The sequence below is a fragment of the Poecile atricapillus genome, chromosome 22, assembly GCF_030490865.1.
Source record: "Poecile atricapillus isolate bPoeAtr1 chromosome 22, bPoeAtr1.hap1, whole genome shotgun sequence".
Lineage (NCBI taxonomy): Eukaryota > Metazoa > Chordata > Aves > Passeriformes > Paridae > Poecile > Poecile atricapillus.
The window spans coordinates 7,406,403-7,432,093 of record NC_081270.1 but is presented as its reverse complement, the minus strand read 5'-3'; the positions used below and the strand labels follow the sequence as shown (position 1 = coordinate 7,432,093).

Genomic DNA, 25,691 nt, shown 5'->3' with positions numbered 1-25,691 from the left:
GTCCCCTCCATGTCCCCCATGTCCCCCTCATGTCCCCCCGTGTCCCCCCCGTGTCCCCTCTTGTGTCCCCTCCTGTGTCCCCTCCTGTGTCCCCCCTGTGTCCCCCCCGTGTCCCCTCCATGTCCCCCCTGTGTCCCTCCATGTCCCCCCATGTCCCCCCTGTGTCCCCTCCATGTCCCCCCCTGTGTCCCCTCCATGTCCCCTCTGTGTCCCTCCCATGTCCCCCCTGTGTCCCCTTCATGTCCCCCCTGTGTCCCTCCATGTTCCCCCGTGTCCCCCTTGTGTCCCCTCCTGTGTCCCCTCCTGTGTCCCCCCATGCCCCCTCCATGTCCCCCCGTGTCCCCCCCGTGTCCCCCCGTGTCCCCCCCGTGTCCCCCCGTGTCCCCCCCGTGTCCCCCCGCTCCCAATCCCGCCCGCTCCCTCCCAAGTGCCTTTGTGGTCAGGAATAAATCCCGGCTGTGTCCCCGGGGTCTCTCCCGGCACTGGGAGAACTCTGGACTGGTTAAACTGGTGGCGAGCGGGAGCCGCTGTCCCGTGGGATCAGGGAACACACAAAAAAAAAAAAATTAAAAAAATAAATCTTCAGTATTGAAAAACGAAGAAACCGGGACTTAAAAAGGCCGAAAATCAGAATTTTTGACTCTCAAACCGACGGAAGCCGATGGAATTCCTCGGGAATGGCCCCTCGGGAGTGACCCCCACCCTTCCCGAGCCGGGAATTCCTCGGGAATGTGGGAACGCCCCCTCCCCCCGAGGCTTTTTTTGGGTTTTGGTGATTCCCCACCCCGAAATCCTAAATATTGCTCAAAAAACGTGATTTTGGGATTTTCCAGCCGGGACCTCCCCTCTCCAACCCCTCTGGAAAACAACCCCGATCCCAAAAAAAAAACCCAAACCAAATTGACCAAAGCCCTTTTTTCTTTTTGTTTGTTTTACTGCAAACTCCCCGAGCGCCGCCCCGGGGGAGATGGGGAGGAGCAAAAAATCCATGGAAAAATCCAGGAGAATCCCTAAAAACGGCCCGAAGGGAGCGGGAATGGCGCGGGGCAGAGCCGGGCTCTGCTCCTGAAGGCACCTCGAGATTCCAGCACAGTGACCTGGCACGGAGGGAATCGGGAATGGGGAAGGAGGGAATGCGGGAATTCCGGCTGATCCCGGGCCAAACCATCCGCCAGAAAGGGGAAAAAGAAAAATCCCAAATTCCCGGGAAAAGGAATTCCTTTGGGACTCCCCTGGTGATCCCTGAGATGTCCCCGGGGTGGGCGAGGGCGGGGAGGGGAGCCCGGGAATGCTGCTGGGATCCGGGATCCGGGAATGCTGCTGGGATCCGGGAATGCTGCGGGGATGGGATCCGGGAATGCTGCTGGGATCCGGGATCCGGGAATGCTGCTGGGATCCGGGATCCGGGAATGCTGCTGGGATCCGGGAATGCTGCTGGGATCCGGGATCCGGGAATGCTGCTGGGATCTGGGAATGCTGCTGGGATGGGATCTGGGAATGCTGCTGGGATGGGATCTGGGAATGCTGTGGGGATGGGATCCGGGAATTCTGCGGGGATGGGATCTGGGAATGCTGACGGGATGGGATCTGGGAATTCTGCTGGGATCTGGGATCTGGGAATGCTGCTGGGATGGGATCCAGGAATGCCGCTGGGATGGGATCCGGGATCCCCGCGGATGCTGGAGGGTGGGAGGGGGGCAAATCCCGAAAACTGTAGCACCCAAAGTAGGGAAAACCAGCAAAAAAATGGGAATGTTGGGGGGAAAAATGGGAATGTCGGGGGGAAAACCAGGCGTTGGCAGCTGCTCTTTGTGGATCCCCAATCCCTAAAGGGATCCCAAGCCGGGATCAGATCCCCAAAGTGATCCCGAGCCGGCAGCCGTGGGGATTCGGGGCCGGAAAAACGGGAAACAGTAAAAAAAAAGCTCCGGAAAAACACAAATAAAATAAAAATAATTGGAGGCCAGAGGCCAGAGAAGCCGGGGCGGGAAGGTCCGGCTGCGGCTGGGAATTCCAAAAGCCGGGAATGGGGGTGGGAATGAACCCCCCACGGGGGGCTGGCAGTGCGGGAACGGGGAAGGGCGGGCGGGATGGAGAAGCAGGATTGGGATCGGGATTGGGATTGGGATCGGGATCGGGAGCGGGAGCGGGAGCGGGGCCCCTCAGAGGGTGCGGGGGTTGTACTCCGGGAGCTTCCGCAGCTTCTCCTGCTCCGCCTCCGACTCGTCCCGGGCGATCACCAGAGAGTGGGAATAGCCCATGGCCACCTGGAACGGGAACGGGAATGGGAATGGGAAAGGGAATAGCCCATGGCCACCTGGAACAGGAATAGGAATGGGAATGGGAATGGGAAAGGGAATGGGAAAGGGAATGGAAATGGGCAGCCGGGAATAGCCCATGGCCACCTGGAACGGGAACGGGAATGGGAATAGGAAAGGGAATAGCCCATGGCCACCTGGAACTGGAATGGGAAAGGGAATAGCCCATGGAACTGGGAATGGGCCAGCTGAGAATGGGAATGGCCACCTGGAATGGGAATGGGCAGCTGGGAATGGGAATAGCCCACGGAACTGGGAATGGGAAAGGGAACAGCCCACGGAACTGGGAATGGGAACAGCCCACGGAACTGGGAATGGCCCCAGGATCATTCCAGGGGGTCCAGGACCCCTCCCCAGCCCCCCTGGATCATTCCAGGAGGTCCAGGACCCCCTCCCCAACCCCCCTGGATCATTCCAGGGGGTCTGGGACCCCTCCCCAGCCCCCCTGGATCATTCCAGGGGGTCCGGGACCCCTCCCCAGCCCCCCCCGGATCATTCCAGGGGGTCCAGGACCCCTCCCCAGCCCGAGCCCCCCACCTGCTCGGTGTAGATCCCATCCAGGGTTTTCACCTCCTGCGCCGCCGTGGACGATTTGGGTTTGTGGTCCCCGTAGCCCTGTGGGAACAGGGGCGCTCAGTGGGGCCACAGGGGCCGGGCCTTGGGGGAGCTGGGGTGTCCTTTCAGAGTTCCCAGGGGTGTTTGGGGTGTCCTTTTGGGGTTCCCAGGGGTGTTTGGGGCTCCCAGGGGGATTTGGGGTGTCCCTTTGGGGTTCCCAGGGGTGTTTGGGGTTCCCAGGGAGGTTTGGGGTTCCTAGGGGGATTTGGGGCTCCAGTTTGGGGTTCCCATAGAGATTTGGGGCTCCCAGGGGCATTGGGGGTGTCCCTTTGGGGTTCCCAGGGGGATTTGAGGCTCCCAGGGGTGTTTGGGGTGTCCCTTTGGGGTTCCCAGGGGTGTTTGGGGTTCCCAGGGGTGTTTGGGGTGTCCCTTTGGGGTTCCCAGGGGTGTTTGAGGTTCCCAGGGGTGTTTGGGGTTCCCAGGGGTGTTTGGGGTTCCCAGGGGTGTTTGGGGTGTCCCTTTGGGGTTCCCAGGGGGATTTGAGGTTCCCAGGGGTGTTTGGGGCTCCCAGGGGTGTCTGGGGTGTCCCTTTGGGGTTCCCAGGGGTGTTTGGGGTTCCCAGGGGTGTTTGGGGCTCCCAGGGGTGTCTGGGGTCGGTACCAGCTCCCCGAAGGTGGGTGAGGGTCCCCAGCTGATGGTGCTCTCGTCGGCCGCCACGATGACGGAGCTCTTCCTGCGGGGGAGGTGAGCCCTGAGCGCCCGCCCGCCCGCCCCCGATCCCGGCCAGGGGATTTGGGAATTCCCCCGGAGCCGCGCTCACCCGCAGGCCAGGCTGCGGATCTTCCAGCCGCAGAGATCCTGCACGGCTTTGGGATACATGGTGGATTCCCGGGAAGTGTTGGTGGCGCCCCAGAAGAACAATCCACCTGCAAGGGAACCCGTCAGGGCACGGATCCCCCCGGCATTCCCAAATCCTGGGAATCCCGCCCATCAGGGCATAGATCCTGGAGTTCCCAAACTGTGGGAATCCCACCTGTCAGGTTATGGATCCCCCCGGCATTCCCAAATCCTGGGAATCCCGCCCGTCAGGGCATAGATCCTGGAGTTCCCAAACTGTGGGAATCCCACCTGTCAGGTTATGGATCCCCCCGGAATTCCCAAATCCTGGGAATCCCACCCGTCAGGGCACAGATCCTGGAGTTCCCAAACCGTGGGAATCCCACCTGTCAGGTTATGGATCCCCCCGGAATTCCCAAATCCTGGGAATCCCGCCCGTCAGGGCATAGATCCTGGAATTTCCAAACTGTGGGAATCCCACCTGTCATGGCATGGATCCCCCCAGAATTCCCAAATCCTGGCACTCCCATTTGTCAGGACCCAAATCCCCCCAGAATTCCCAAATCCCAGATCCCAAAATCTCACCAGTCAGGGCATGAATGCTCCCAGAATCCCCAAATCTCAGATCCTGAATTCCCATCTGTCATGGCACAGATCCCCCCAGAATTCCCAAATCCCAGATCCCGAATTCCCATCTGTCAGGGCACGAATGATCCCAGAATCCCCAAATCCCAGATCCCAAATTCCCACCTTTCATGGCACGAATGATCCCAGAATCCCCAAATCCCAGATCCCAAATTCCCATCTGTCATGGCACAGATCCCCCCAGAATCCCCAAATCCCAGATCCCGAATTCCCACCTGTCAGGGCACGAATCCCCCCAGAATCCCCAAATCCCAGATCCCGAATTCCCACCTGTCAGGGCACGAATCCCCCCAGAATCCCCAAATCCCAGATCCCGAATTCCCACCTGTCAGGACACGAATCCCCCCAGAATTCCCAAATCCCAGCATTCCCATCTGACAGAACACGAATGCTCCCAGAATCTCCAAATCCCAGATCCCAAATTCCCACCTGTCAGGGCACGAATGCTCCCAGAATCCCCAAATCCCAGATCCCGAATTCCCACCTGTCCCGCTGCCGTACCCCCGGCATTCCCGGCATTCCCGGCGTTCCCGGCGCTCCCCACCTGTCTCGCTGACGGCGAAGGAGCAGGTGTATCCCGCGTAGATCTGGGAAGCGCCGCGTCCCGGGAAGTCGAAGAGCTTCACCAGCCGCGGAACCATCTCGTCCTTCTGCTCGGCGTGGCCCAGGCGCCCGTAGCCCCCGAAGCCCCAGGAGAAGACGCGTTTCTGGGAATCCAGCACCAGCTGGGAGGGACAGGGAGCGGCCATCAGGGATCCCAAAAACCCCAGGGAAAGACTGCCCCCATTCCTGATCCCATTCCTGATCCCGTTCCCATTCCCCTTCCTGCTTTGCCCCTGTCTGTATGGTGTGGTTGGCTCTGCAGGCCATGCCCCGCCCCCATTCCCATTCCCGTTCCCATTCCCCTTCCCATTCCCATTCCCTTTCCCATTCCCGTTCCCGTTTCCATTCCCATATTCCCATTCCCATTCCCGATCCCGGTGTCCGTACGGTGTGGTTGGCTCTGCAGGCCATGTCCCACCCCCATTCCCACATTCCCATATTCCCAATCCCAATCCCAATCTGTACGGTGTGGTTGGCCCCGCAGGCCACATCCCGCCCCCATTTCCATTCCCACATTTCCATTCCCACATTCCCGATGCCATTCCCAGTTTCCCGGTGTCCATACGGTGTGGTTGGCTCTGCAGGCCACGTCCCGCCCCCATTCCCATTCCCATATTCCCGATCCTGATCCCAATCCCGGTATCCGTACGGTGTGGTTGGCTCTGCAGGCCACGTCCCGCCCCCATTCCGACATTCCCATTCCCACATTCCCGATCCCGGTGTCCGTACGGTGTGGTTGGCTCTGCAGGCCACGTCCCGCCCCCATTCCCACATTCCCATTCCCATATTCTCATTCCCATTCCCAATCCCAATCCTGGTGTCCGTACGGTGTGGTTGGCTCCGCAGGCCACGTCCCGCCCCCATTCCCATATTCCCGATCCCAATCCCGGTGTCCGTACGGTGTGGTTGGCTCCGCAGGCCACGTCCCGCCCCCATTCCCACATTCCCATTCCCATATTCCCATTCCCAATCCCATTCCCAATCCGTACGGTGTGGTTGGCTCCGCAGGCCACGTCCCGGACCACCACGTTGGGCACAGGCAGCACCTGCCCGTCCTTGGTGCGCTCCACGAAGAGCGCCAGGCGCCGCGGCAGCAGCTCGCAGTCGTACTCGATGCGCTGCGCCCGCGCGATGAACTTCCCGTCGGAATTGTGCCCTGCAGCGCCGGGACAAGGCGGAGACACCGCATTCCGGACCGCCCCCGATCCCATGGGATCGTCCTGAACTGCCCCGATCCCATGGGATCATCCCCAACTGACCCGATCCCATGGGATCGTCCTGAGCAGCCCCGACCCCATGGGATCGTCCCCAACTGACCCGATCCCATGGGATCATCCTGAAGTGCCCTGATCCCGTGGGATCATCCTGAACTGCCCTGATCCCATGGGATCATCCTGAACTGACCCGATCCCATGGGATCATTCTGAACTGCCCTGATCCTGCGGGATCATCCTGAACTGCCCTGATCCTGCGGGATCGTGCTGAACTGCCCCGATCCCATGGGATCATCCTGAACTGCCCTGATCCTGCGGGATCATCCTGAACTGCCCTGATCCTGCGGGATCGTGCTGAACTGCCCCGATCCCATGGGATCATCCTGAACTGCCCCAATCCCACGGGATCATCCTGAACTGCCCCGATCCCATGGGATCATCCTGAACTGCCCTGATCCCATGGGATCGTCCTGAACTGCCTCGATCCCGCGGGATTATCCTGAACTGCCCTGATCCCACGGGATCATCCTGAATTGCCCCAGTTTTGTGGGATCATCCTGAAGTGCCCTGATCCCGTGGAATCATCCTGAACTGCCCCAATCCCATGGAATCATCCTGAAGTGCCCCGATCCCGTGGGATCATCCTGAACCAGTCCCAATCCCACAGGATGATTCCCAACTTCCCCAATCCCATGGGATGATCCCAAACCCACGGGATGATCCCAAATCCCGTACCCAGCTGTCCGTACTCAGAACACCCACAGGAGTACACAGAGTTCATCCATGGGGTTATCCCACGGGATTATCCCGGCTTTCCGTACCCAGCTGTCCGTACTCCGGACACCCACAGGAGTTCATCCATGGGGTTATCCCATGGGATTATCCCGGCTTTCCGTACCCAGCTGTCCATATTCCAGACACCCACAGGAGTTCATCCATGGGGTTATCCCATGGGATTATCCCGGCTTTCCGTACCCAGCTGTCCGTACTCCGGACACCCGAAGGAGTACAGGTTCCCCTTGCAGTCCATCACCATGCTGAACTCGGCACCGCAGCCCAGCTTGCAGATCGGCTGCCCGTTGTACAGGATCTGGGAAAAACCGGGAATCGGGATCAGGAAAACTGGGAAGGAGGGGAAACGGGATGGGGAACGCGGGAAAAAGCGGGATCAGAAAAAAAACCCGGGGGAAAAGGGAAAAACGGGGATTGGAAGCGCAGGAGAAGCTGGGAAAACCGGATCAGGAAAGGCAGGAAAAAGGGAAAAATGGGGAGTTTCCATGGGAAATCCCTGATCTGCAGGAAAAATGGGATCAAGAAGATGGGAAGAGTGGGTAAAAAGAAAGACACGGGAAAAGCAGGAAAAACAGGATTGGAGGAACACAGGAGAAAGGAAAAAAGGGAAATTTCCATGGGAAATCCCTGATCTGCAGGAAAAGCAGAAAAAACAGGATCCAGAAACAGAGGAGAATGGAAAAAAAAAGGGGAATTTCCATGGGAAACCCCCGATCTGCAGGAAAAGCCGGAAAACCAGAATCCAAAAAAATTTGGGAACCAGGGGAAAAAAAGCTGAATTTCCATCGGAAAATCCCCAACAACTCAACTTCCAAATCCCGGTTTTTCCTTTCCCTGCCGCAGCCGGGAGCGGGTCCCGGCTGAGATCCCGAGGGGGTTTTCCCGGGAATATTTCCCGGGTGGATTTGTCCGGGAATGCCGGGAATTTGGGATCCTGGGTACCTGGGTGGGGCTGGGCACGGCGTCCGTCTGGTTCCCCAGCCCCAGCTGGCCCAGCTTGTTCTCCCCGAAGGCGAAGACGGAGCCGCTCTCTGCGGGAACAGCGGGATCGGGGGGAAAAGCGGGATCTTGGGAATGCTCTCCCAGAATCCAGGGGAGAAAGGGGTGGGTTTGGGGAGAAAGGGGCAGGATTTGGGGTGGTTTTCCCGGGATTTGGCGCTGTTTGCTGGGATTCAGTGAAGTTTTCCCAGGATTGGGGCAGTTCTTGGGATGGGGCATTTCCCAGGATGGGGCCATTCCCAGGCCATTCCTGGATGGTTCCCAGGCCATTCCCAGACCATTCCCAGGCCATTCCTGGACCATTCCCAGACCATTCCCAGGCCATTCCTGGACCATTCCCAGGCCATTCCCACACCATTCCCAGGCCGGGGCCATTCCCAGACCATTCCCAGGCCATTCCCAGACCATTCCCAGACCATTCCCAGGCTGGGGCCATTCCCAGGCCATTCCCAGGCCATTCCCAGACCATTCCCGGGCCGTTCCCAGACCATTCCCAGACCATTCCCAGGCCGGGGCCATTCCTAGACCATTCCTGGACCATTCCGAGACCATTCCCAGACCATTCCCAGTCCATTCCCAGACCATTCCCAGGCCATTCCCAGACCATTCCCAAACCATTCCCAACCCGGGGCCATTCCCAGACCATTCCCAGACCATTCCCAGGCCATTCCCAGACCATTCCCAGGCTGGGGCCATTCCCAGGCCATTCCCAGACCATTCCCAAACCATTCCCAACCCGGGGCCATTCCCAGACCATTCCCAGGCCATTCCCAGACCATTCCCAGACCACTCCCAGGCCATTCCCAGACCATTCCCAGGCCATTCCCAGGCCGTTCCCAGACCATTCCCACACCATTCCCAGGCCGGGGCCATTCCCAGACCATTCCCAGTCCATTCCCGGTCCCTACCGGTCAGTGCCAGGGTGTGATTCCGGCCGCAGGCGGCCGCCACGATGGCCTCGCTGCCCAGGGCCTCGATCGGCCGCGGCGCCTCCACGCGTTTGGTGTCGCCGTGGCCCAGCTGCCCCTTCTCGTTCCGGCCTGCGGGGAAAATCCCACATTCCCGTGGGAAAACCTCCCAGCCCCGCCCCCAGCTGCTCCTCCCCTACTCCCGAATTTCCCCCGAGGGCGTTCCCGCTCATCCCTGGGAATAAATCCCGACTTCTCCTGCCAGGGAATCCCAGAGGGATGGGGACCCCAATCCCTTTTCCCTCCAGGATGAGCCCTTCCCAGCTCCCTTGGGAATTCTCCAGCCCCTTCCCAGCTCCCTCGGGAATCCCACATTCACAGGGAGGTTTCCGGAATCCCAGATTCCCAGGGGAATTTATGGGATCAATCCCACGTTCCTGGGGAGCTTTCTAGAATCCCGCGTTCCCCTATTCCCGCATTCCCAGGGAGGTCTCTGGGATCCCACATTCCCGTATTCCCGCATTCCCAGGGAGGTCTCCACACTCCATTCCTCATTCCCAGGACAGATCTCTGGGATCCCACATTCCTGTATTCCCTCATTCCCAGCCAGGTTTCCGCGCTCCATCCCGCATTCCCAGGGCAGTTTCTGGGATCCCACATTCCCATATTCCCTCATTCCCCGGGAGGTCTCCATGCTCCATCCCGCATTCCCAGGGCAGATCTCTGGGATCCCACATTCCCGTATTCCTGCGTTCCCAGGGAGGATTCCGTGCTCCATCCCGCATTCCCAGGGCAGTTTCTGGGATCCCACATTCCCGCATTCCCGCGTTCCCAGGAAGTCTCCACACTCCATCCCGCATTCCCAGGGAGGATTCTGGGATCCCACATTCCCGTATTCCCTCATTCCCAGACAGGTTTCCGCGCTCCATCCCACATTCCCAGCCAGGTTTCCGCGCTCCATCCCTCATTCCCAGGGTGGTCTCCGCGCTCCATCCGGCGTTCCCGGCTCACCCCAGCTCCAGAGGCGGCCCTCGGCGGTGATGAGCAGGCTGTGCGCGGCGCAGGGCCCCGACACCACCGAGCGCACCCGCAGCGCGCCCAGGCTGCCGTAGCGGTGCGGCCCCCACAGGTTCTGACCCAGGTTCCGGTACGCCGCTGGAAAAGCGGGAATGCGGCCGTCACAGCGGGAAACGGCCACGGGAAACCCGGGAAAACAGCCCCGGGAAACCTGGGAAAATTGTCCAGGAAATCTGGGAAAACAGCCCCAGGAAATCCGGGAAAACAGACCCGGGAAACCTGGGAAAATCGTCCGGAAAAATTGTCCAGGAAATTCGGGAAAACAGCCCCAGGAAACCCGGGAAAACAGTCTGGGAAAATCCGGGAAAATCATCCAGGAAGACTGGGACAACAGCCCTGGGAAACCTGAGAAAATTGTCCAGGAAATCTAGGAAAACAGTCCCAGAAATCCCGGGAAAACAGCCCTGGGAAACCTGAGAAAATTGTCCAGGAAATCCAGGAAAACAGTCCCAGAAATCCCGGGAAAACAGCCCCGGGAAATCCAGGAAAACAGCCCTGGGAAAATCGTCCAGGAAATCCGGGAAAACAGCCCCAGGAAACCCGGGAAAATTGTCCAGGAAAACCGGGAAATCCCAGAAAATCGTCGAGAAAAATCGTCCAGGAAAATCCAGGAAAATTATCTAATTGACCTCAAATACTAATTAATCCCAGCAATTAAGGAGCCCTTGCCCCACTACATTCACTGATTACTAATTAATACAAATTAATTGATCATCTGTTAACGAGGCCCTACCGTGCCCTAAACCATTCATTAATTAATAACAGATAATTAATCGGCCATTAATGAGCCCTTACCCTGCCCCAATGCATTCATTGATTACTAATTAATATCAACTAATCCCAGCCATTAACGAACCTTTACCATGCCCCAATGCATTCATTGATTGCTAATTAATATCAATTAATCCCAGCCATTAACGAACCTTTACCCTGCCCCAATGCATTCATTGATTGCTAATTAATATCAATTAATCCCAGCCATTAACCAGCCCCTCCCCTGCCCCGAGGCGCTCATTAATTACTAATTAATGAACACCCATCCATTGAGGAGCCCCGTGGCTGCCCCGGGGGTTCATTAATGACCAATTAACCCCAATTAACGCCTACCCTGCTGCTTGGGCACCTCCTTGCGGCCGATCAGGTCCCAGTTGGTGGCACCGAAGATCAGGAGCTGCCCCCGGCTCTTGGAGCCCTCGAGCTTCTGTGGGACCCAGGGGACACTCAGGGACACTTGGGAACACTCAGGGGACACTCAGGGGACAGAGAGGACACTTGGGGACACTCAGGGGACACTCGGGGACACTTGGGGACACTTGGGGACAGAGGGGACACTCAGGGGACACTCAGGGGACACTCACGGACACTCAGATGCACAGGGACAACGAGAGGACACTCAGGGACTGCCAGGGACACCTGGGGACACTCAGGGACAGCCAGAGGACACTCAGGGGACACTCAGGGAGTGCCGGGGACACTCAGGGACACCCCAGGACATGGGGACACCGAGGGACACCCAAGGGACACTCAGGGGACACTCAGGGACACCCAGGGACATTTGGGGACACTCGGGGACACTCAGGGACAGCCAGGGACACTCGGGGATGCTCAGGGACACTCAGGGGACACTTGGGGACACTTGGGGACACTCAGGGGACAGAGGGGACACTCAGGGATGCGGGGCCAGCCAGGGCCAGCCAGGGGACACTCAGGGACACCCCAGGACATGGGGACACCCAAGGGACACTCAGGGGACACCCACGGACACTCAGACACACAGGGACAGCCAGGGGACACTCAGAGGACACTCAGGGACTGCCAGGGACACTTGGGGACACTCAGGGACACCCCAGGACATGGGGACACCGAGGGACAACCAAGGGACACTCAGGGGACACAGGGACAGCCAGCGGACACTCAGGGGACAGAGGGGACACTCTGGGGCACTTGGGGACAGAGAGGACACCCAGGGACATAGGGACACTCAGGGGACACCCCAGGACATGGGGACACCTGGGGACACTCAGGGGACACCCAAGGACACTCAGGGCATGGCGGGTGATGGGGCACACTCGGGGCACTTTGGGGGCATGCAATGGGGCACACTCGGGGCACACTCGGAGCACACTCAGGGCATGATGTATAACGGGGCAGACTCGGGGCACGCTCAGGGATCGCTCGTGGCACACTCAGGGATCACTCGTGGCACACTCATGGCACACTCTTGGCACACTCAGGCGGTTCCCGGGGTGCCCTCCCCGCTCTCACGATGCGCTCCTTGCTGTGCTCGGGCTCGCAGATCACCGCGCTCTGCCCTCGGGCTCCGCCGCCTCCCGGCCCCGCCGCCGCCGCCGCCGCCGCCGCCGCCGCTCCGGGCCTGCCGGGCCTGCGGCTCCCGGGGCTCCCGGCCCGCGGCCGCCGCTCCCGGGGCGCCTCCTCCTCGCTGCTGCCGCCGCTGCTGCCGCCGCCGCCCGGCCGGGGCCGCCGCCGCCCGCCGCCCGCAGCGCCCGCGCCCGCCGCGTCCCAGGGCGGCCCCGCCGCCTTCCTGCGGGGCATGGCTGCGGGACACGGTCAGCGACGGGGACACCGGGACAGCGGGACAGCGGGGAGGGACGGCGGGGACAGCGGGACAGCGGGGACAGCGGGGACAGCGGGGACAACGGGACAGCGGGGACAACGGGACAGCGGGGACAACGGGACAGCGGGGACAACGGGACAGCGGGACAGCGGGGAGGGACGGCGGGGACAGCAGGGGAGATACCCAGGGACAGTGGGGGGACAGGGGGACAGTGGGGACAGCGGGGGCAGCGGGGAGGGACGACGGGGACAGCAGGGGAGAGACCCAGGGACAGTGGGGGGACAGGGGGACAGTGGGGACAGGAGGGAGAGTGGGGGAACAGGAGGGACAGCAGTGACAGGAGGGACAGCAGTGACAGGAGGGACAGACAGGAATAGCCAGGGACAGACACCCAGGGACAGGAGGAACAGGAGGGAGAGAGAGGGGTGACACGAGGGACAGGAGGGACAGGAGGGACAGTGGGGGGACAGGAGGAATAGACAGGAATAGCCAGGGACAGATACCCAGGGACAGGAGGGACAGGAAGGACAGGGGGGACAGGAGGGAGAGGGGTGACACGAGGGACAGGAGGGACAGGAGGGACAGTGGGGGGACAGGAGGGACAGGAGGGACAGCAGTGACAGGAGGGACAGGGGGACAGTGGGGGGACAGGAGGGACAGACAGGAATAGCCAGGGACAGATACCCAGGGACAGGAGGGACAGGGGGACAGTGGGGGGACAGCAGGAACAGGAGGGACAGGAGGGACAGGGGGGACACCGGGACACTCGTGGGGGGCACAGGGAGGGAAATGGGGACAGGGAGGGACCCGCTGTGGGAGAGGGGCAGAGGGGATGAGAGGGGACACGGGGTGAGGGGACACGGGGGGGACATTGGGGACACGGGGGGGACACGGGGTGAGGGGACACGAGGGGGACCCGAGGGGGACATTTGGGGACACGGGGGGGACATTGGGGACACGGGGGGGACATTGGGGACACGGGGGGGACACGGGGTGAGGGGACATTGGGGATTTGGGGGACATTTGGGGACACGGGGAGGGACACGAGGGGGGATGGGATGGGAGGGAGGGAGGAAGGGGAGACCCCCGCGAGTGGGACATGGAGGGGATGGGGGAGGGACAGGGGGAGATGGGGACAGAGGGGACCGGGATGGGGACAGAGGGGACCCCCGGTGAGGGGGACACGGGGGGGGGACATGGGGGGATTTGGGGGACACGGGGGGAGGGGACCCCTGGGCTGGGGGGGAGAGGAGGGGGCTGGGAAGGGGCTCTGGAAAAGGGGGATTGGAAAAAGGGGGACTGGAAAAGGGGGATTGGAAAAAGGGGGACTGGAAAAGGGGGATTGGAAAAGGGGGAGTGGAAAAGGGGCTCTGGAAAAGGGGGATTGGAAAAGGGGGTCTGGAAAAGGGGTCTGGAAAAGGGGGATTGGAAAAGGGGGATTGGAAAAGGGGGATTGGAAAAGGGGGACTGGAAAAGGGGGACTGGAAAAGGGGGATTGGAAAAGGGGGACTGGAAAAGGGGGATTGGAAAAGGGGGTCTGGAAAAGGGGGATTGGAAAAGGGGGATTGGAAAAGGGGGATTGGAAAAGGGGGATTGGAAAAGGGGGTCTGGGAAAGGGGTCTGGAAAAGGGGGACTGGAAAAGGGGGATTGGAAAAGGGGGATTGGAAAAGGGGGTCTGGAAAAGTGGGTCTGGAAAAGGGGGATTGGAAAAGGGGGATTGGAAAAGGGGGATTGGAAAAGGGGGTCTGGAAAAGAGGGATTGGAAAAGGGGGTTCGGCGGGGGGTGCTGAGGGGGTCTCGGGGGGTGCAAAAGGGGGGTCTCGGGGAGATTTGGCCTCTGGGGGTGCCCCGGGGGGGGTCCCGGTGTTTTTGGGGTGCTGAGGGGGTCCCGGGGGGTGCAAAGGGGGGGTCTCGGGGAGATTTGGCCTCTGGGGGTGCCCCGGGGGGGGGTCCCGGTGTTTTTGGGGTGCTGGGGGGGTTCCCAAAGAGGACCTGAGCAGGCCAAGGGCCCGAGACAAAGGGGGAACCCCGGGGGGTTTTGGGGTCCCCCATCCCCACCCCAAAGCCCAAACCCCAAATCGGCGCCGCTCCCGCCGCATTTTGGGGTGGGGGCGACCCCTGAGCGACCCCCCCGGGGTCTCCCCCGTGCCCATCCCTCCCCCCCCGGCATTCCCAGATTTCCCTGGAACAATGGGATCTCTGTCTGCCCCCCTCGCACCACGTGGATCCGCCTCGCTAATTTATTATTTTTTTTCCCCTTATTTTCCTTTTTTTCCCCCCCCAAATTTTTTCCCCGTTCCCCCTCCTCCCTCCGCCCCTCTCCCCAAAATTCCCCCCCCCATATCGCGGATCCCAAAATCCCAAACCTGTTTTTAGGGAGAGAGCGGCCGCACGCAGCCAGCGCCGCGCGGCCTCCGGGGGCGGCTCCGGCTGCAGGAAAAGGAAAAAGGGAAAAAAAAAAAAAAAAGAACAACAACAAAAAAAAAAACCGGAATTTGGGGTTTTTCTCTCCCTTTCCCCCCTCCTCCTCCTCCGCGATTTTTTGGGGTTTTTGGGGTTTTTTTTTTTCCTTTCTCCCTCCCGGTTTTTTTTATATTTTTTTCCCGTTTTTTTTTTTAATTTTTTTTTCCCTCCGGTTTTCCCTGGAATCCCACGCACCCGATCCCTGGAGCCGGGAATGCGGGACAATACAGAGCGGATCCGCGCGGAGCGGCCGCGAGCAGCGCGAGCTCCATCCATAGGGCTGGAAGACTCCGGGAATTCCCTCGGATCCCGGGAATTCCCTCCGAGCCCGCAGCGCCGGAGCCGCGGGATCCGGGATTTGGGGATTTTGGGTTTTTTTTGGGAAGAAGAATCCGGGATTTTGGGGTTTCTTGGGAAGAAGAATCCGGGGTTTGTTTCTTGGGAAGGGGGATCCGGGATTTGGGGATTTCTTGGGAAGGGGAATCGGGGATTTTGGGGTTTTTTTGGGAAGGGGAATCCGGGGTTTGTTTCTTGGGAAGGGGGATCCCGGATTTGGGGATTTATTTCTTGGGAAGAGGAATCCGGGAATTTCTTGGGAAGGGGAATCCGGGATTTGGGGATTTTGGGGTTTTTGGGGAAGAGGAATCCGGGATTTGGGGATTTCTTGGGAAGGGGTATCCAGAAATTTGGGGATTTCTCAGGAACGGGAATCCTGGAATTTTGAGGTTTGGGGATTTTGGGGTTTTTTGGGAAGAGGAATCCAGGATTTGGGAATTTCTTGGGAAGGGGAATCGGGGATTTTGGGGTTTTTTTGGGAAGGGGAATCCGGGATTTGTTTCTTGGGAAGAGGAATCTGGGAATTTCTTGGGGAAGGGGGATCCGGGAATTTCTTTGGAAGGGGGATCCGGGATTTGGGGATTTGGGGTTTTTTTGGGAAGGGAATCGGGGATTTATTTCTTGGGAAGGGTAATTCAGGGATTTGGGGGTTTCTTGGGATGGGGGATACGGGATTTGGGGATTTGGGGTTTTTTTGGGAAGAGGAATCCGGGATTTGGGGGTTTCTCGGGAAGGGGAATCCGGGATTTATTTCTTGGGAAGGGGGATCCGGGATTCGGGGTTTTTTTTGGGAAGAAGAATTCAGGGATTTGGGAATTTCTTGGGAAGAGGAATCGGGGGTTTCTTGGGAAGGAGAATCTGGGCTTTGGGGATTTATTTCTTGGGAAGGGGAATGCAGGAATTTGGGGGTTTCTCGGGAACGGGAATCCTGCAATTTTGAGTTTTGGGGGTTTAGGAGAGGGAAAACCCTGGCAAGGGGGGAAATGGGGATTTTTTTTTCCCAAGGAAAAGCGGCCGTGGGGATTTTATGGCAGGGAATGAACACCCGAATTCCAAAGGCTTCATTCCCAAAAAATAAAGGCCCAGATCCCAAACGAATCTTGCAAATATTCCCTGAAAAATCCATTTATTGCCTTTATTCCAGAGGTTTTTCCTGCACGAACGCACTAAAAAGTGGATTTTTCCCAAAAAATAAATGGAAATATTCCCTTTATTCCCGATTCTTTTTTTGGTTTTGCTCACTCCCTTTATCCCAGGTTTTGTTTGTTTTTTTTTTTAACCAGGAGAAAATTCCCTTGCTGGAGAGGAGGGGAATTTGTGGCGATAAATTTGGGGATAGTTCAGGGAAATTTGGGATTAATTTGGAATTTTGGGGGTCAGTTTGGAATTTTTGGGGTCAGTTTGGAATTTTTCGGGTGGGTTTGGAATTTTTCGGGGGTAATTTTAGAATTTTTGGGGATAAGTTTGGAATTTTTGGGATCAGTTTGGAGCGTTTCCCTGGGCTGGCGCCGCAGCCGCCGATGCTTTTCCAAGGAATGTTGCAATCCCAAGGGATGATGCAATTTCGGGATCGCGGGCCCCGAGCCCATGGAATTCCCATGGAAATCCCCAAATTCCCCAAATTCCCTCCCCCAAATCCCCAAAAACAACCCCCTTGGAATGGATCCCCCCGAATGAATTCCTTACTCACGGAATTATCCCGGGAGATCCCAGCAGCGCTTCCCAGGGATCGGGGCTGGCTCGGGGGTTATTCCAGGATTTCCCGGGAATGGGCCGGGATCCCTAAAAGCGGGATTTTCCCCCCAAAAGGCGCGGCCGGGATTTATAGGGAGCCGGGAATGCGCGGGACAGGCCGGGACAGGCCGGGAGGAAAATCCGGTTTTTCCTGGCGATGGAAAAACGGGATTCGCTGCCATTCCCGAGGGAGCGGGAGCGGCTGACCCGGGATAACCCCGCATCCATCGGGATCGGGATTCGGGATTTGGGATGGCCCCGGGAATCCCGGGAAGAGGGAGCGGCCTGGGAATGGGGGCCGGGATCGGGAGAAGCCGCGGGATGCGGGGATGGGAAATGTGGGATTTGGATCTGTGGGATTCAGGGATGGGAAATGTGGGATTCAGGGGGGGGAAATGTGGGATTCAGGGGTGGGAAATGTGGGATTCAGGGGTGGGATCTTTGGGATTCAGGGATGGGATCCACACCAGGCCCTTCCCAGGCTCCTTTTCCAGCCCGGCCGCAGCTCCAGAGATTTTCCAGGAATTGCGGAAGCTCCGGGTGACACAAACACGGGATTTTCCCGGGGGTTTCTTTGGGATGGGGCGGATCCAAGGCAGGGCAGTGTTGGCCGGGAATCCGCCGGGAATTCACCGGGAATTCGCTGGGAATTTGCTGGGAATTTGCTGGGAATTCGCTGGGAATTGCTCTGGAAGGAGCAGGCGCTGAGCTGGGATTCTGGATCTGCAGAACTCCCGAGCTCCGCCGGGGACTTTGTGGGATTTGGGGTCAGAAAAGCGGGATCAGGGATCCTGGATTTGGGATCAGGATCGGGGGATCAGGATCTGGGATCAGAGGTAGAAATATAAATATAAATATAAAAGTATAAATATAAATATCCATATAAATAAAAATATAAATATAAATATATATATTTATACAAATAAAAGCATAGACATATAAATATAAATATAAAGATAAATATAATCATCAATATATCAATATATCAATACATCAATATAAATAAATGTAACCATAGATATAGATATGGATATAGAAATAGAAATAAATACAAATTATAAGTATAAATAATAAATATAAATAATAAATGTAAAATGTATGTATAAATATAAATATAAATATAAATATAAATATAAATATAAATATAAATATAAATATAAATATAAATATAAATATAAATATAAATATAAATATAAATATAAATATAAATATCTGTCACAAACTGCTCATTTCCCAGTACAAGAACTTCCATCCCGGCCTGGCTTGCTGGAAGGGCCCGGGAGCGCTCAGAGCGGGAATTCCATCGGGAATTCTACTGGGAATTCTGCCGGGAATTCTACCGGGAATTCTGCCGGGAATTCCACCGGGATTTCCGCCTGGAATTCTGCCGGACCGGGGCTGAGCTCGGCCCTGCCCGGCCCCTCCCGGATTCTTCCCATTCCCGGCCCCGCCCGGGCCCTCCCAGACCGGTCCGGGCGGCTCCGAGCCTCATTTGCATACATTTGCATGGATTTGCATGGATTTGCATAGAGCGGCTTCAGGGGAGCCGGAGCGCTGGGCAGGGATGGGAACCCGAGATCCCCGGGAATTGCGGGATCCCACCTGAGATCACCGGGAATTGTGGGATCCCGCCCAAAATCCCTGGGAATTGCGGGATCCCACCCGAGATCCCCGGGAATTGCGGGATCCCACCCAAGATCCCCGGGAATTGCGGGATCCCACCCGAGATCCCTGGGAATTGAGGGATCCCAGCCCTGGGATCTGTTCCCGGTGGGATCCCATTCCCAGTGGGATCCCATTCCCAGCAGGATCCCGTTCCCAACATTCCCTGGATCCGATCCCTGTGGCCTGACCCCATCCCAGGCTCTCCATTCCCGATTTTCCCAGGGTGATCCAACGCACCTTGCTGAACTTCCCTGGAATTTCTTCCCAAGCCAGGAGCCCTCAAACCCCTCCCCTTTGGAAAACCCTTGGGAAAATCGCTCCCGGGCATTTTTTTGGGATCATTTCCTGGTTCTGCCCCTCCCCGGGGGGGTCCCGCATCCAGGAATCCAAGGATTTATCCATTCCCGGATCCCGGGTGGGATGGATTCCCGCTGGATCCCTGGATGGCGGCGTGCTCGGCTGAACCCCTGGAATAAACCTCTGGAATGAACCCCTGGAATGAACCCCTGGAATTCCAGCCCCTGGAATGAACCCCTGGATGAACCCTTGGGATGAACCCCTGGGATGAACCCCTGGAATTCCAACCCCTGGAGTGAATCCCTGGAATTCCAACCCCTGGAGTGAATCCCTGGAATTCCAACCCCTGGAGTGAATCCCTGGAATTTAAACCCCTGGAGTGAATCCCTGGAATTTAAACCCCTGGGATGAACCCCTGGGATGAAACCCTGGAATTAGCCCCTGGTATGAGCACCCGGAAGGAACCCCTGGAATTCCAGCCCCTGGAATGAATCCCTGGATAAACCCTTGGGATGAACCCTTGGATGAATCCCTGGAATTCCAACCCCTGGAATTTTAACCCCTAGGATGAACCCCTGGAATTCCAACCCTGGGATGAACCCCTGGAATTTCCACCCCTGGGATGAACCCCTGGATGAACCCTTGGGATGAACCCCTGGGATGAACCCCTGGAATTTCAACCCCTGGAGTGAATCCCTGGAATTTCAACCCCTGGGATGAACCCCTGGATGAACCCTTGGGATGAACCCCTGGGATGAACCCCTGGAATTCCAACCCTGGGATGAACCCCTGGAATTTCCACCCCTGGGATGAACCCCTGGATGAACCCTTAGGATGAACCTCTGGGATGAACCCCTGGAATTCCAGCCCCTGGAATGAACGAACCCCTGGGATGAGCCCCTGGAATTTCCACCCCTGGAATGAGCACCTGGAAGGAACCCCTGGAATTCCACCCCTGGAATGAACCCCGGGGATGAACCCCTGGAATGAACCCCTGGAATTTCAATCCCTGGGATGAACCCCTGGAATTTCCACCCCTGGGATGAACCCCTGGAATGAACGAACCCCTGGGATGAACCCCTGGGATGAACCCCTGGAATTTCCACCCCTGGGATGAACCCCTGGAATTTCAGGCTCGGCTGGAGCCCGGCCCCGCTCCCGCCCGGCCCCGCCCGAGCCCGGCCCTGCTCCGGCCGCTCCAGAGGGAAATTCCCGGAGCGCTCCCGCTTTTCCCAGCCCAGGTGAGCTGCTCCGGGCCGGGGGAGGCTGGAAAAGCGGGAATGGGGCGGGAATGGGAGCGCGGGGGGAGCTCAGGAGCGGCAGGTGAGGGGTGAGCGGATTCCCGATCCCAAAAATACACCGGGAGAGGGTTGGATCCCCCAAAAAAACCACCGGGAGAGGGTTGGATCCAAATAAAAACACCGGGAGAGGGTTGGATCCAAAGAAAAACACCGGGAGAGGGTTGGATCCAAATAAAAACGCCGGGAGAGGGTTGGATCCCGAGAAAAACAGCGGGAGAGGGTTCCCTATCCCAAAAAAACACCGGGAGAGGGTTGGATCCCCAAAAAAACATCGGGAAAGGGTTGGATCCCCCCAAAAAAACACCGGGAGAGGGTTGGATCCCCAAAAAAACATCGGGAAAGGGTTGGATCACCCCCCCCAAAAAACACCGGGAAAGGACTGGATCCAAATAAAAACACAGGGAAAGGACTGGATCCCAAAAAAACCACCGGGAAAGGACTGGATCCAAATAAAAACACAGGGAAAGGACTGGATCCCCCCAAAAAAACACCGGGAGAGGGCTGGATCCCAAAAAACCACCGGGAAAAGACTGGATCCCCCAAAAAAAGCACCAGGAAAAGACTGGATCCCAAAAAAAAAAACACCGGGAAAGGTTTGGATCCCAATAAAAAAGTGCGGGAATGGCTTGGATCCCTAAAAAACCACCGGCAAAGGTTTGGGGAAAAATCACTGCAATTCCCAGGATAAAACTCCAGAAAAATCACTTTAATTCTCAGAAAAAAAAAAAAAATTCACTTTAATTCCCATAAAAATTCACTTTAATTCCCAAAACAACCCGGGAAAATTCCCTCTAATTCCAGCAGCCGCTTTTGCCGCTTCCCAGAAATAATCCGGGAAAGGTTTTCCCTGCTAAAAACTGGGACGGGAGGGATCCAAAGAAAGGGAAAACTGCGGGAAGAGGAAGGGAGTTTTATTTTTGGCAAATAAATGGAATTTTAGGGCGCAATGAAAGGGAATTCTGGGGCCGAAGAAATGGGAACTTAGGGAAAAGAATGGGAATTTTGGGGCCGAATTAAAGGGATTTTTTTGGGGGGGGAAAAAATCAGGAATCCCCGCTCGGGGCTCTTCAAATCCCGAGGTTTGGGGGGAGATTTATTTAGAAGGAATTTCGCCGGGAATTTCCAGGAGAAATCCGCGTTTTGCGGGAATTCCGGGAGAAATCGCGAATTCCTGGGATTGCGAATGGAGGGAAGAGGAGGGGGAGGAAGAGCAGGAGAAATAAAAAGGAGGAGGGGGAAAAGGGGGAAAAGGAGGAAAAGGAAAAGGGGGAAAAGAAGGAAAAGAAGGAAAAGGAGGAAAAGGAAAAGGGGGAAAAGAAGGAAAAGGAGGAAAAGAAGGAAAAGGGGAAAAGGAAAAGGAGGAAAAGGAAAAGGAGGAAAAGGAAACGGAGGAAAAGGAGGAGGAGGAGGAGGAGGAAGGGGAGGAGGAGCGGCCGATGATTCCCAAATCCCGGCATCCCTCGCTCCGCTGGAAGCGGCTCCGGGCCGGGCCCGGCGCTTCCCGCCGGGATTTGGGAATTTCGGGATCAGCCCCGGCGCCGGGAGAGCCCCGGGAGGATTCCCGGGATCCCGAGCTTCCTGCCGGGATCGGGAATTCCCGGCCCCGCGGCCCATGCGGACACCGAGCGGCGGCCGCGGCCTGCCCAGGTCAGCGCATTCCCGATTTTCCTGCCCCAGATTCCCGAAAAAAATCCCGGGATCCAGCCGGGGACCCACCCCCGCCGCCGCGGATCCGCCCCCAAATCCATGGATCCGGAGCTTTTCCCTGCCCCGCGCTCCAGCCGCTCCCGGTTTTCCAGCCCCTGCTTCCCGAAAATCCAGCCCCAAATCCCTGGATCCAGCCCCAGATCCCGGTTCCCCGCCCCTAATTCCCATTTCCAGAGGTTTTCCCGGCGGGAAGAGCCCGCCCGTTCCTCTCCGCTGGCACCGCCGCTCCCGCTTTTCCTGCTGCTCCTTCTTCCCCAAAATCCGCCCCCAAATCCCTGGATCCAGCTGGAAATTCCCGTTCCCACCCCCAAATCCAGGGATTCCCCAGGTTTTCCTGGCCGCTCCCGCTTTTCCTGCTGCTCCTTCTTCCCCAAAATCCGCCCCCAAATCCCCGGATCCATCCCCCAGTCCCGAAATCCAGAGCCCTCCCCACGCCCCGGCCATTCCCGCTGTTATTCCCGCTCCAGAATTCCCAGTTTTCCCCCTAAGGCTTGGATTTCAAACTCCCAAAAAACCGGGAACTAGAAGAAAAATTCCCATGGGAAAACTCCCCCCCATTCCCGCCCTTTTCCCGAATTCCCAAATCCCCCTGCGGGAAATCCTCAATTCCAGAGGGGCGGGAGATTCCCGGCGCTTTTCCCGCTTTTAGGGAATTTTTGGGAAGCTTTGGCTGCCGCAGGAATGGAACCTCTGGAATCTCTTATCCTCCTTTTTTATCCCCCCCCCCTCCTCCTCCTTTTCCAAGGAATTATTTGGGATTTAGGGATTGCAAACATTCCAGGGAAAAACACAAGGAACTCGGCTCCAGGAGGAAAATTCCCGATGTTTTGTGCCGGAATAAAACCAGGAATAAAATCCGGGATCTTGGGGAGCTCAGATTTGTGGGAGTCTCTCCTGGGGCGGATTTTTGGGAAGAGAAAGGGAATTTTGGGACAAAGGAAAGGGGATTTTGGGGGAAGATGTTTGATTTATTCCCAGGTATTTATTCCCGGGATTAGCAGCAATTCCCGGCCAATCCCGCCGGGATGGATCCCGGATTTCCCGCTGGGATGGATCCCGGATTTCTGCTGGGATGGATCCCGGATTTCTGCTGGGATGGATCCCGAATTTCCCACCGGGATGGATCCCGGATTTCCCGCCGCTGTTTCCAATCCCTGATCCGATCCCGGCGGGTTGGGATGGATTCGGACCCACGGGAAGGGCTCGGGATGATCCCGGGCTGGATCCGGATCCCTGGGATGATCCCGGGCTGGATCCGGATCCCTGGGATGATCCCGGGATGGATCCAGGCCGATCCTGGAGCTGCTCCGGTGCCAGGGATAAAAATACCCCGGGATAAAATTCCTCCGGGGTCGGGAGAGCCGGGCCGGGCTTGGATCCGGCTGCTCCCGTTCCCACCGGGAATCGCCGTTCCCAGGGATCCTTCTCATCCCCACATCCAGGGATTTTCCCGCTTCCCCATTTTCCCTGCCCGCTGTATTTCCATGGATCCCCGCTTCCCGTTTTTCCTCCCCAGCAGCTCCGGGAATTCCCATTCCCAGGGATTTTCCCGTTTTCCCCTTATCCCACGGGATCCCTTTCGCTCCCGGGATGTTCCCGCCCGCAACTCCGCAGGAAACTGCGGGAAGATTCCCTTTTCCCCTTGGATCAGTCCCAATCCCAGGATTATTTTGGAGGGCTGGGATAAATCCGGCGCTGGGATAAATCCGGGCCGGGCTGAGGTCAGCGCTCCAAACGGGAGTGACCTTTTCCCGGGATAAAATTGGGATGGGCCGCGATTCCCGCCGGGAGAAGGATCCAGAGCGGGGAGGGGCAGGATCCCGATCCCGTTTTGTTTTTTTTTTTCCCCGAGGATTCCCAATTTTTTTTCGGGAGCCGGCGCTGCAAGGCCCGGGAATTCTCGGTGTCCCGGCTCCGGAGCTTTCCTGGGTTTTTCGGGATTCTTCTCCCGCTTTTTGTGGCTCGATCTTTGGGTGGATTCTTCTCCTGGATTCCCGGCGCCGCATCCCCAGGAAAATTCCCAGTGAGCCGGGAGAGGTTCCCGCTCCGGGAAAAGGGAAGATCCCGACTTTTCCCGGGAGATTTCCCCGGGATCATCCCTGGGGAGCGTTCCCAAGGCTCCGACCTTCCCGCCCTTCCCGGCGCCCTCCAGGCGCTCTCGGCTTTCCGGGCGGATGCTCCATCGATCCTGGATCGATCCTGGATCGATCCCGGCCGGATCCCGGCGCTTCCCGCCCTTCCCCGGCAGCGGGATCCGCAATTCCCGGGATAAATTCTCCCTCAGCCATTCCCGGCTCCCTGCCCGAGCTGGAGCAGGGCTTGGATCCGTCCCGCCAGGGCTGAGCCCCCTTTCCCAAGTCTTTTTCCCCTCTTTCCCAACCCTTTTCCCCCTCTTTCCCAAGCTTTTCCCCCCCTCTTTTCCAAGCTTTTTCCCCCCTCTTTTCCAAGCTTTTTCCCCCCTCTTTTCCAAGCTTTTTCCCCCCTCTTTTCCAACCCTTTCCCCCCCTCTTTTCCAACCCTTTCCCCCTCTTTTCCAACCCTTTTTCCCCCTCTTTTCCAACCCTTCCCCCCCTCTTTTCCATTCCTTTTTCCCCCTTTTCCAAGCCTTTTTTCCCGGTTTTCTGCAGGAACGCCCCTGGAGCAGCCGGGCCCCCCCCGCCATGGCCTCGCCCCCCCCGCCCGCAGTAGGTACTGTCAGCCTCGGGAATTCGGGAATTCGGGGAATTTTGGGAATTCTGGGAATGGGACACCCAGCCCGGGGTGGGAAGGAGGGAGCAGCGCCCGGGGTATCCCAGATTTCCCAGCTGGAGCCGCTCGGGATTGGGAAAACACGGGGGGCTCTTGGATCCTGGGGTTTGGGGGGTGCTGATCCTGTTCTCTGGCCCCATTTCCCTGGATCCTGATTCCCAATTCCCTGATCCCCCATTTCCCGGGGTCCCTGATTCCCTGATCCCCCATTTCCCTGGATCCCGATTCCCTGTTTCCCTGTTTCCCTGGGTCCCAATTCCCTGATCTGATTCCCTGATTCCAATTCCCTGATTCCCGATTCCCTGGTTCCTGATTCCAATTCCCCGTTTCCCTGGTTCCAATTCCCTGGTCCCTGATTCCCTGATCCCCCATTTCCCTGGATCCCGATTCCCTGGTTCCCTGTTTTTTCCTCTTTCCCTCCATTCCCGGTCTCTGTTCCCATCCCTCTCCCTCCCCCTTCTCCATCTCCATCCCCCTTTTCCCCTCCTCCTCCTCCTCCTCCTCCTCCTCCTCCTCCTCCTCCATCCCTTTTCCACCCTCCATTCCCGTCCTTCTCCCTCCATCCCCACCCCTTTTCCATCTCCTTCCCCTTTTCCCATCCCGGTTTCCCGTTTCCCATTCCAGGATCTCCCCCGGAGCCGCCCGGCCCCGCGGGGATGGAGGAGCTGGGCCAGGCCTTCGACTTCCAGGACAGCGAGGAGGAGGAGGAGGAGGAGGAGGAGGAAGAGGAGGAGGACGAGGAGGATTCCGGAGCTGATCCCTGCCCTGATCCCTGCCCTGATCCCGGAGCCGATCCCGGAGCCGACGTCGCTCTCCGAGCGCCCCCGCGCCGGCGGCGCCCGCCCGGCTCCGGTGAGGAGCGTTCCCGGTGTGGAATTCCCGGTATTCCCGGTGTGGAATTCCTGCTGGTTCCCGG

At 58.0% G+C, this 25,691-nt stretch overlaps 2 protein-coding genes across 9 annotated transcripts in view; one reads left to right on the top strand and one right to left on the bottom strand.

Moving 5' to 3' along the window:
* Positions 1-2,056: 2,056 nt before the first annotated feature.
* On the bottom strand, positions 2,057-12,502 carry RCC2 (regulator of chromosome condensation 2). Its single transcript, XM_058855165.1, has 12 exons — positions 12,214-12,502; positions 11,056-11,149; positions 9,883-10,026; positions 8,872-9,003; positions 7,907-7,995; positions 7,148-7,262; positions 5,948-6,114; positions 4,900-5,080; positions 3,694-3,799; positions 3,534-3,606; positions 2,856-2,933; positions 2,057-2,267 (listed from the first exon to the last, which is right to left on the bottom strand). Exons 1-12 carry the CDS (start codon positions 12,499-12,501, stop codon positions 2,163-2,165), a joined length of 1,572 nt encoding a protein of 523 aa, XP_058711148.1. The 5' UTR covers position 12,502; the 3' UTR covers positions 2,057-2,162.
* Positions 12,503-21,749: 9,247 nt separating this feature from the next.
* Positions 21,750-25,691, top strand: part of ARHGEF10L (Rho guanine nucleotide exchange factor 10 like) — a 34,447-nt gene continuing 30,505 nt past the window's right edge. For 7 of the 8 annotated variants that reach the window (XM_058855156.1, XM_058855154.1, XM_058855152.1 and 4 more), the window contains exons 1-2: positions 21,750-21,967; positions 25,400-25,627. In XM_058855156.1, the coding sequence (XP_058711139.1) occupies positions 21,757-21,967; positions 25,400-25,627 (439 nt within the window). In that variant the 5' untranslated portion in view covers positions 21,750-21,756. Of the gene's footprint in view, positions 21,968-24,654; positions 24,716-25,399; positions 25,628-25,691 lie in introns of all 8 variants that reach the window. The other variant, XM_058855153.1, reaches the window with a different exon arrangement.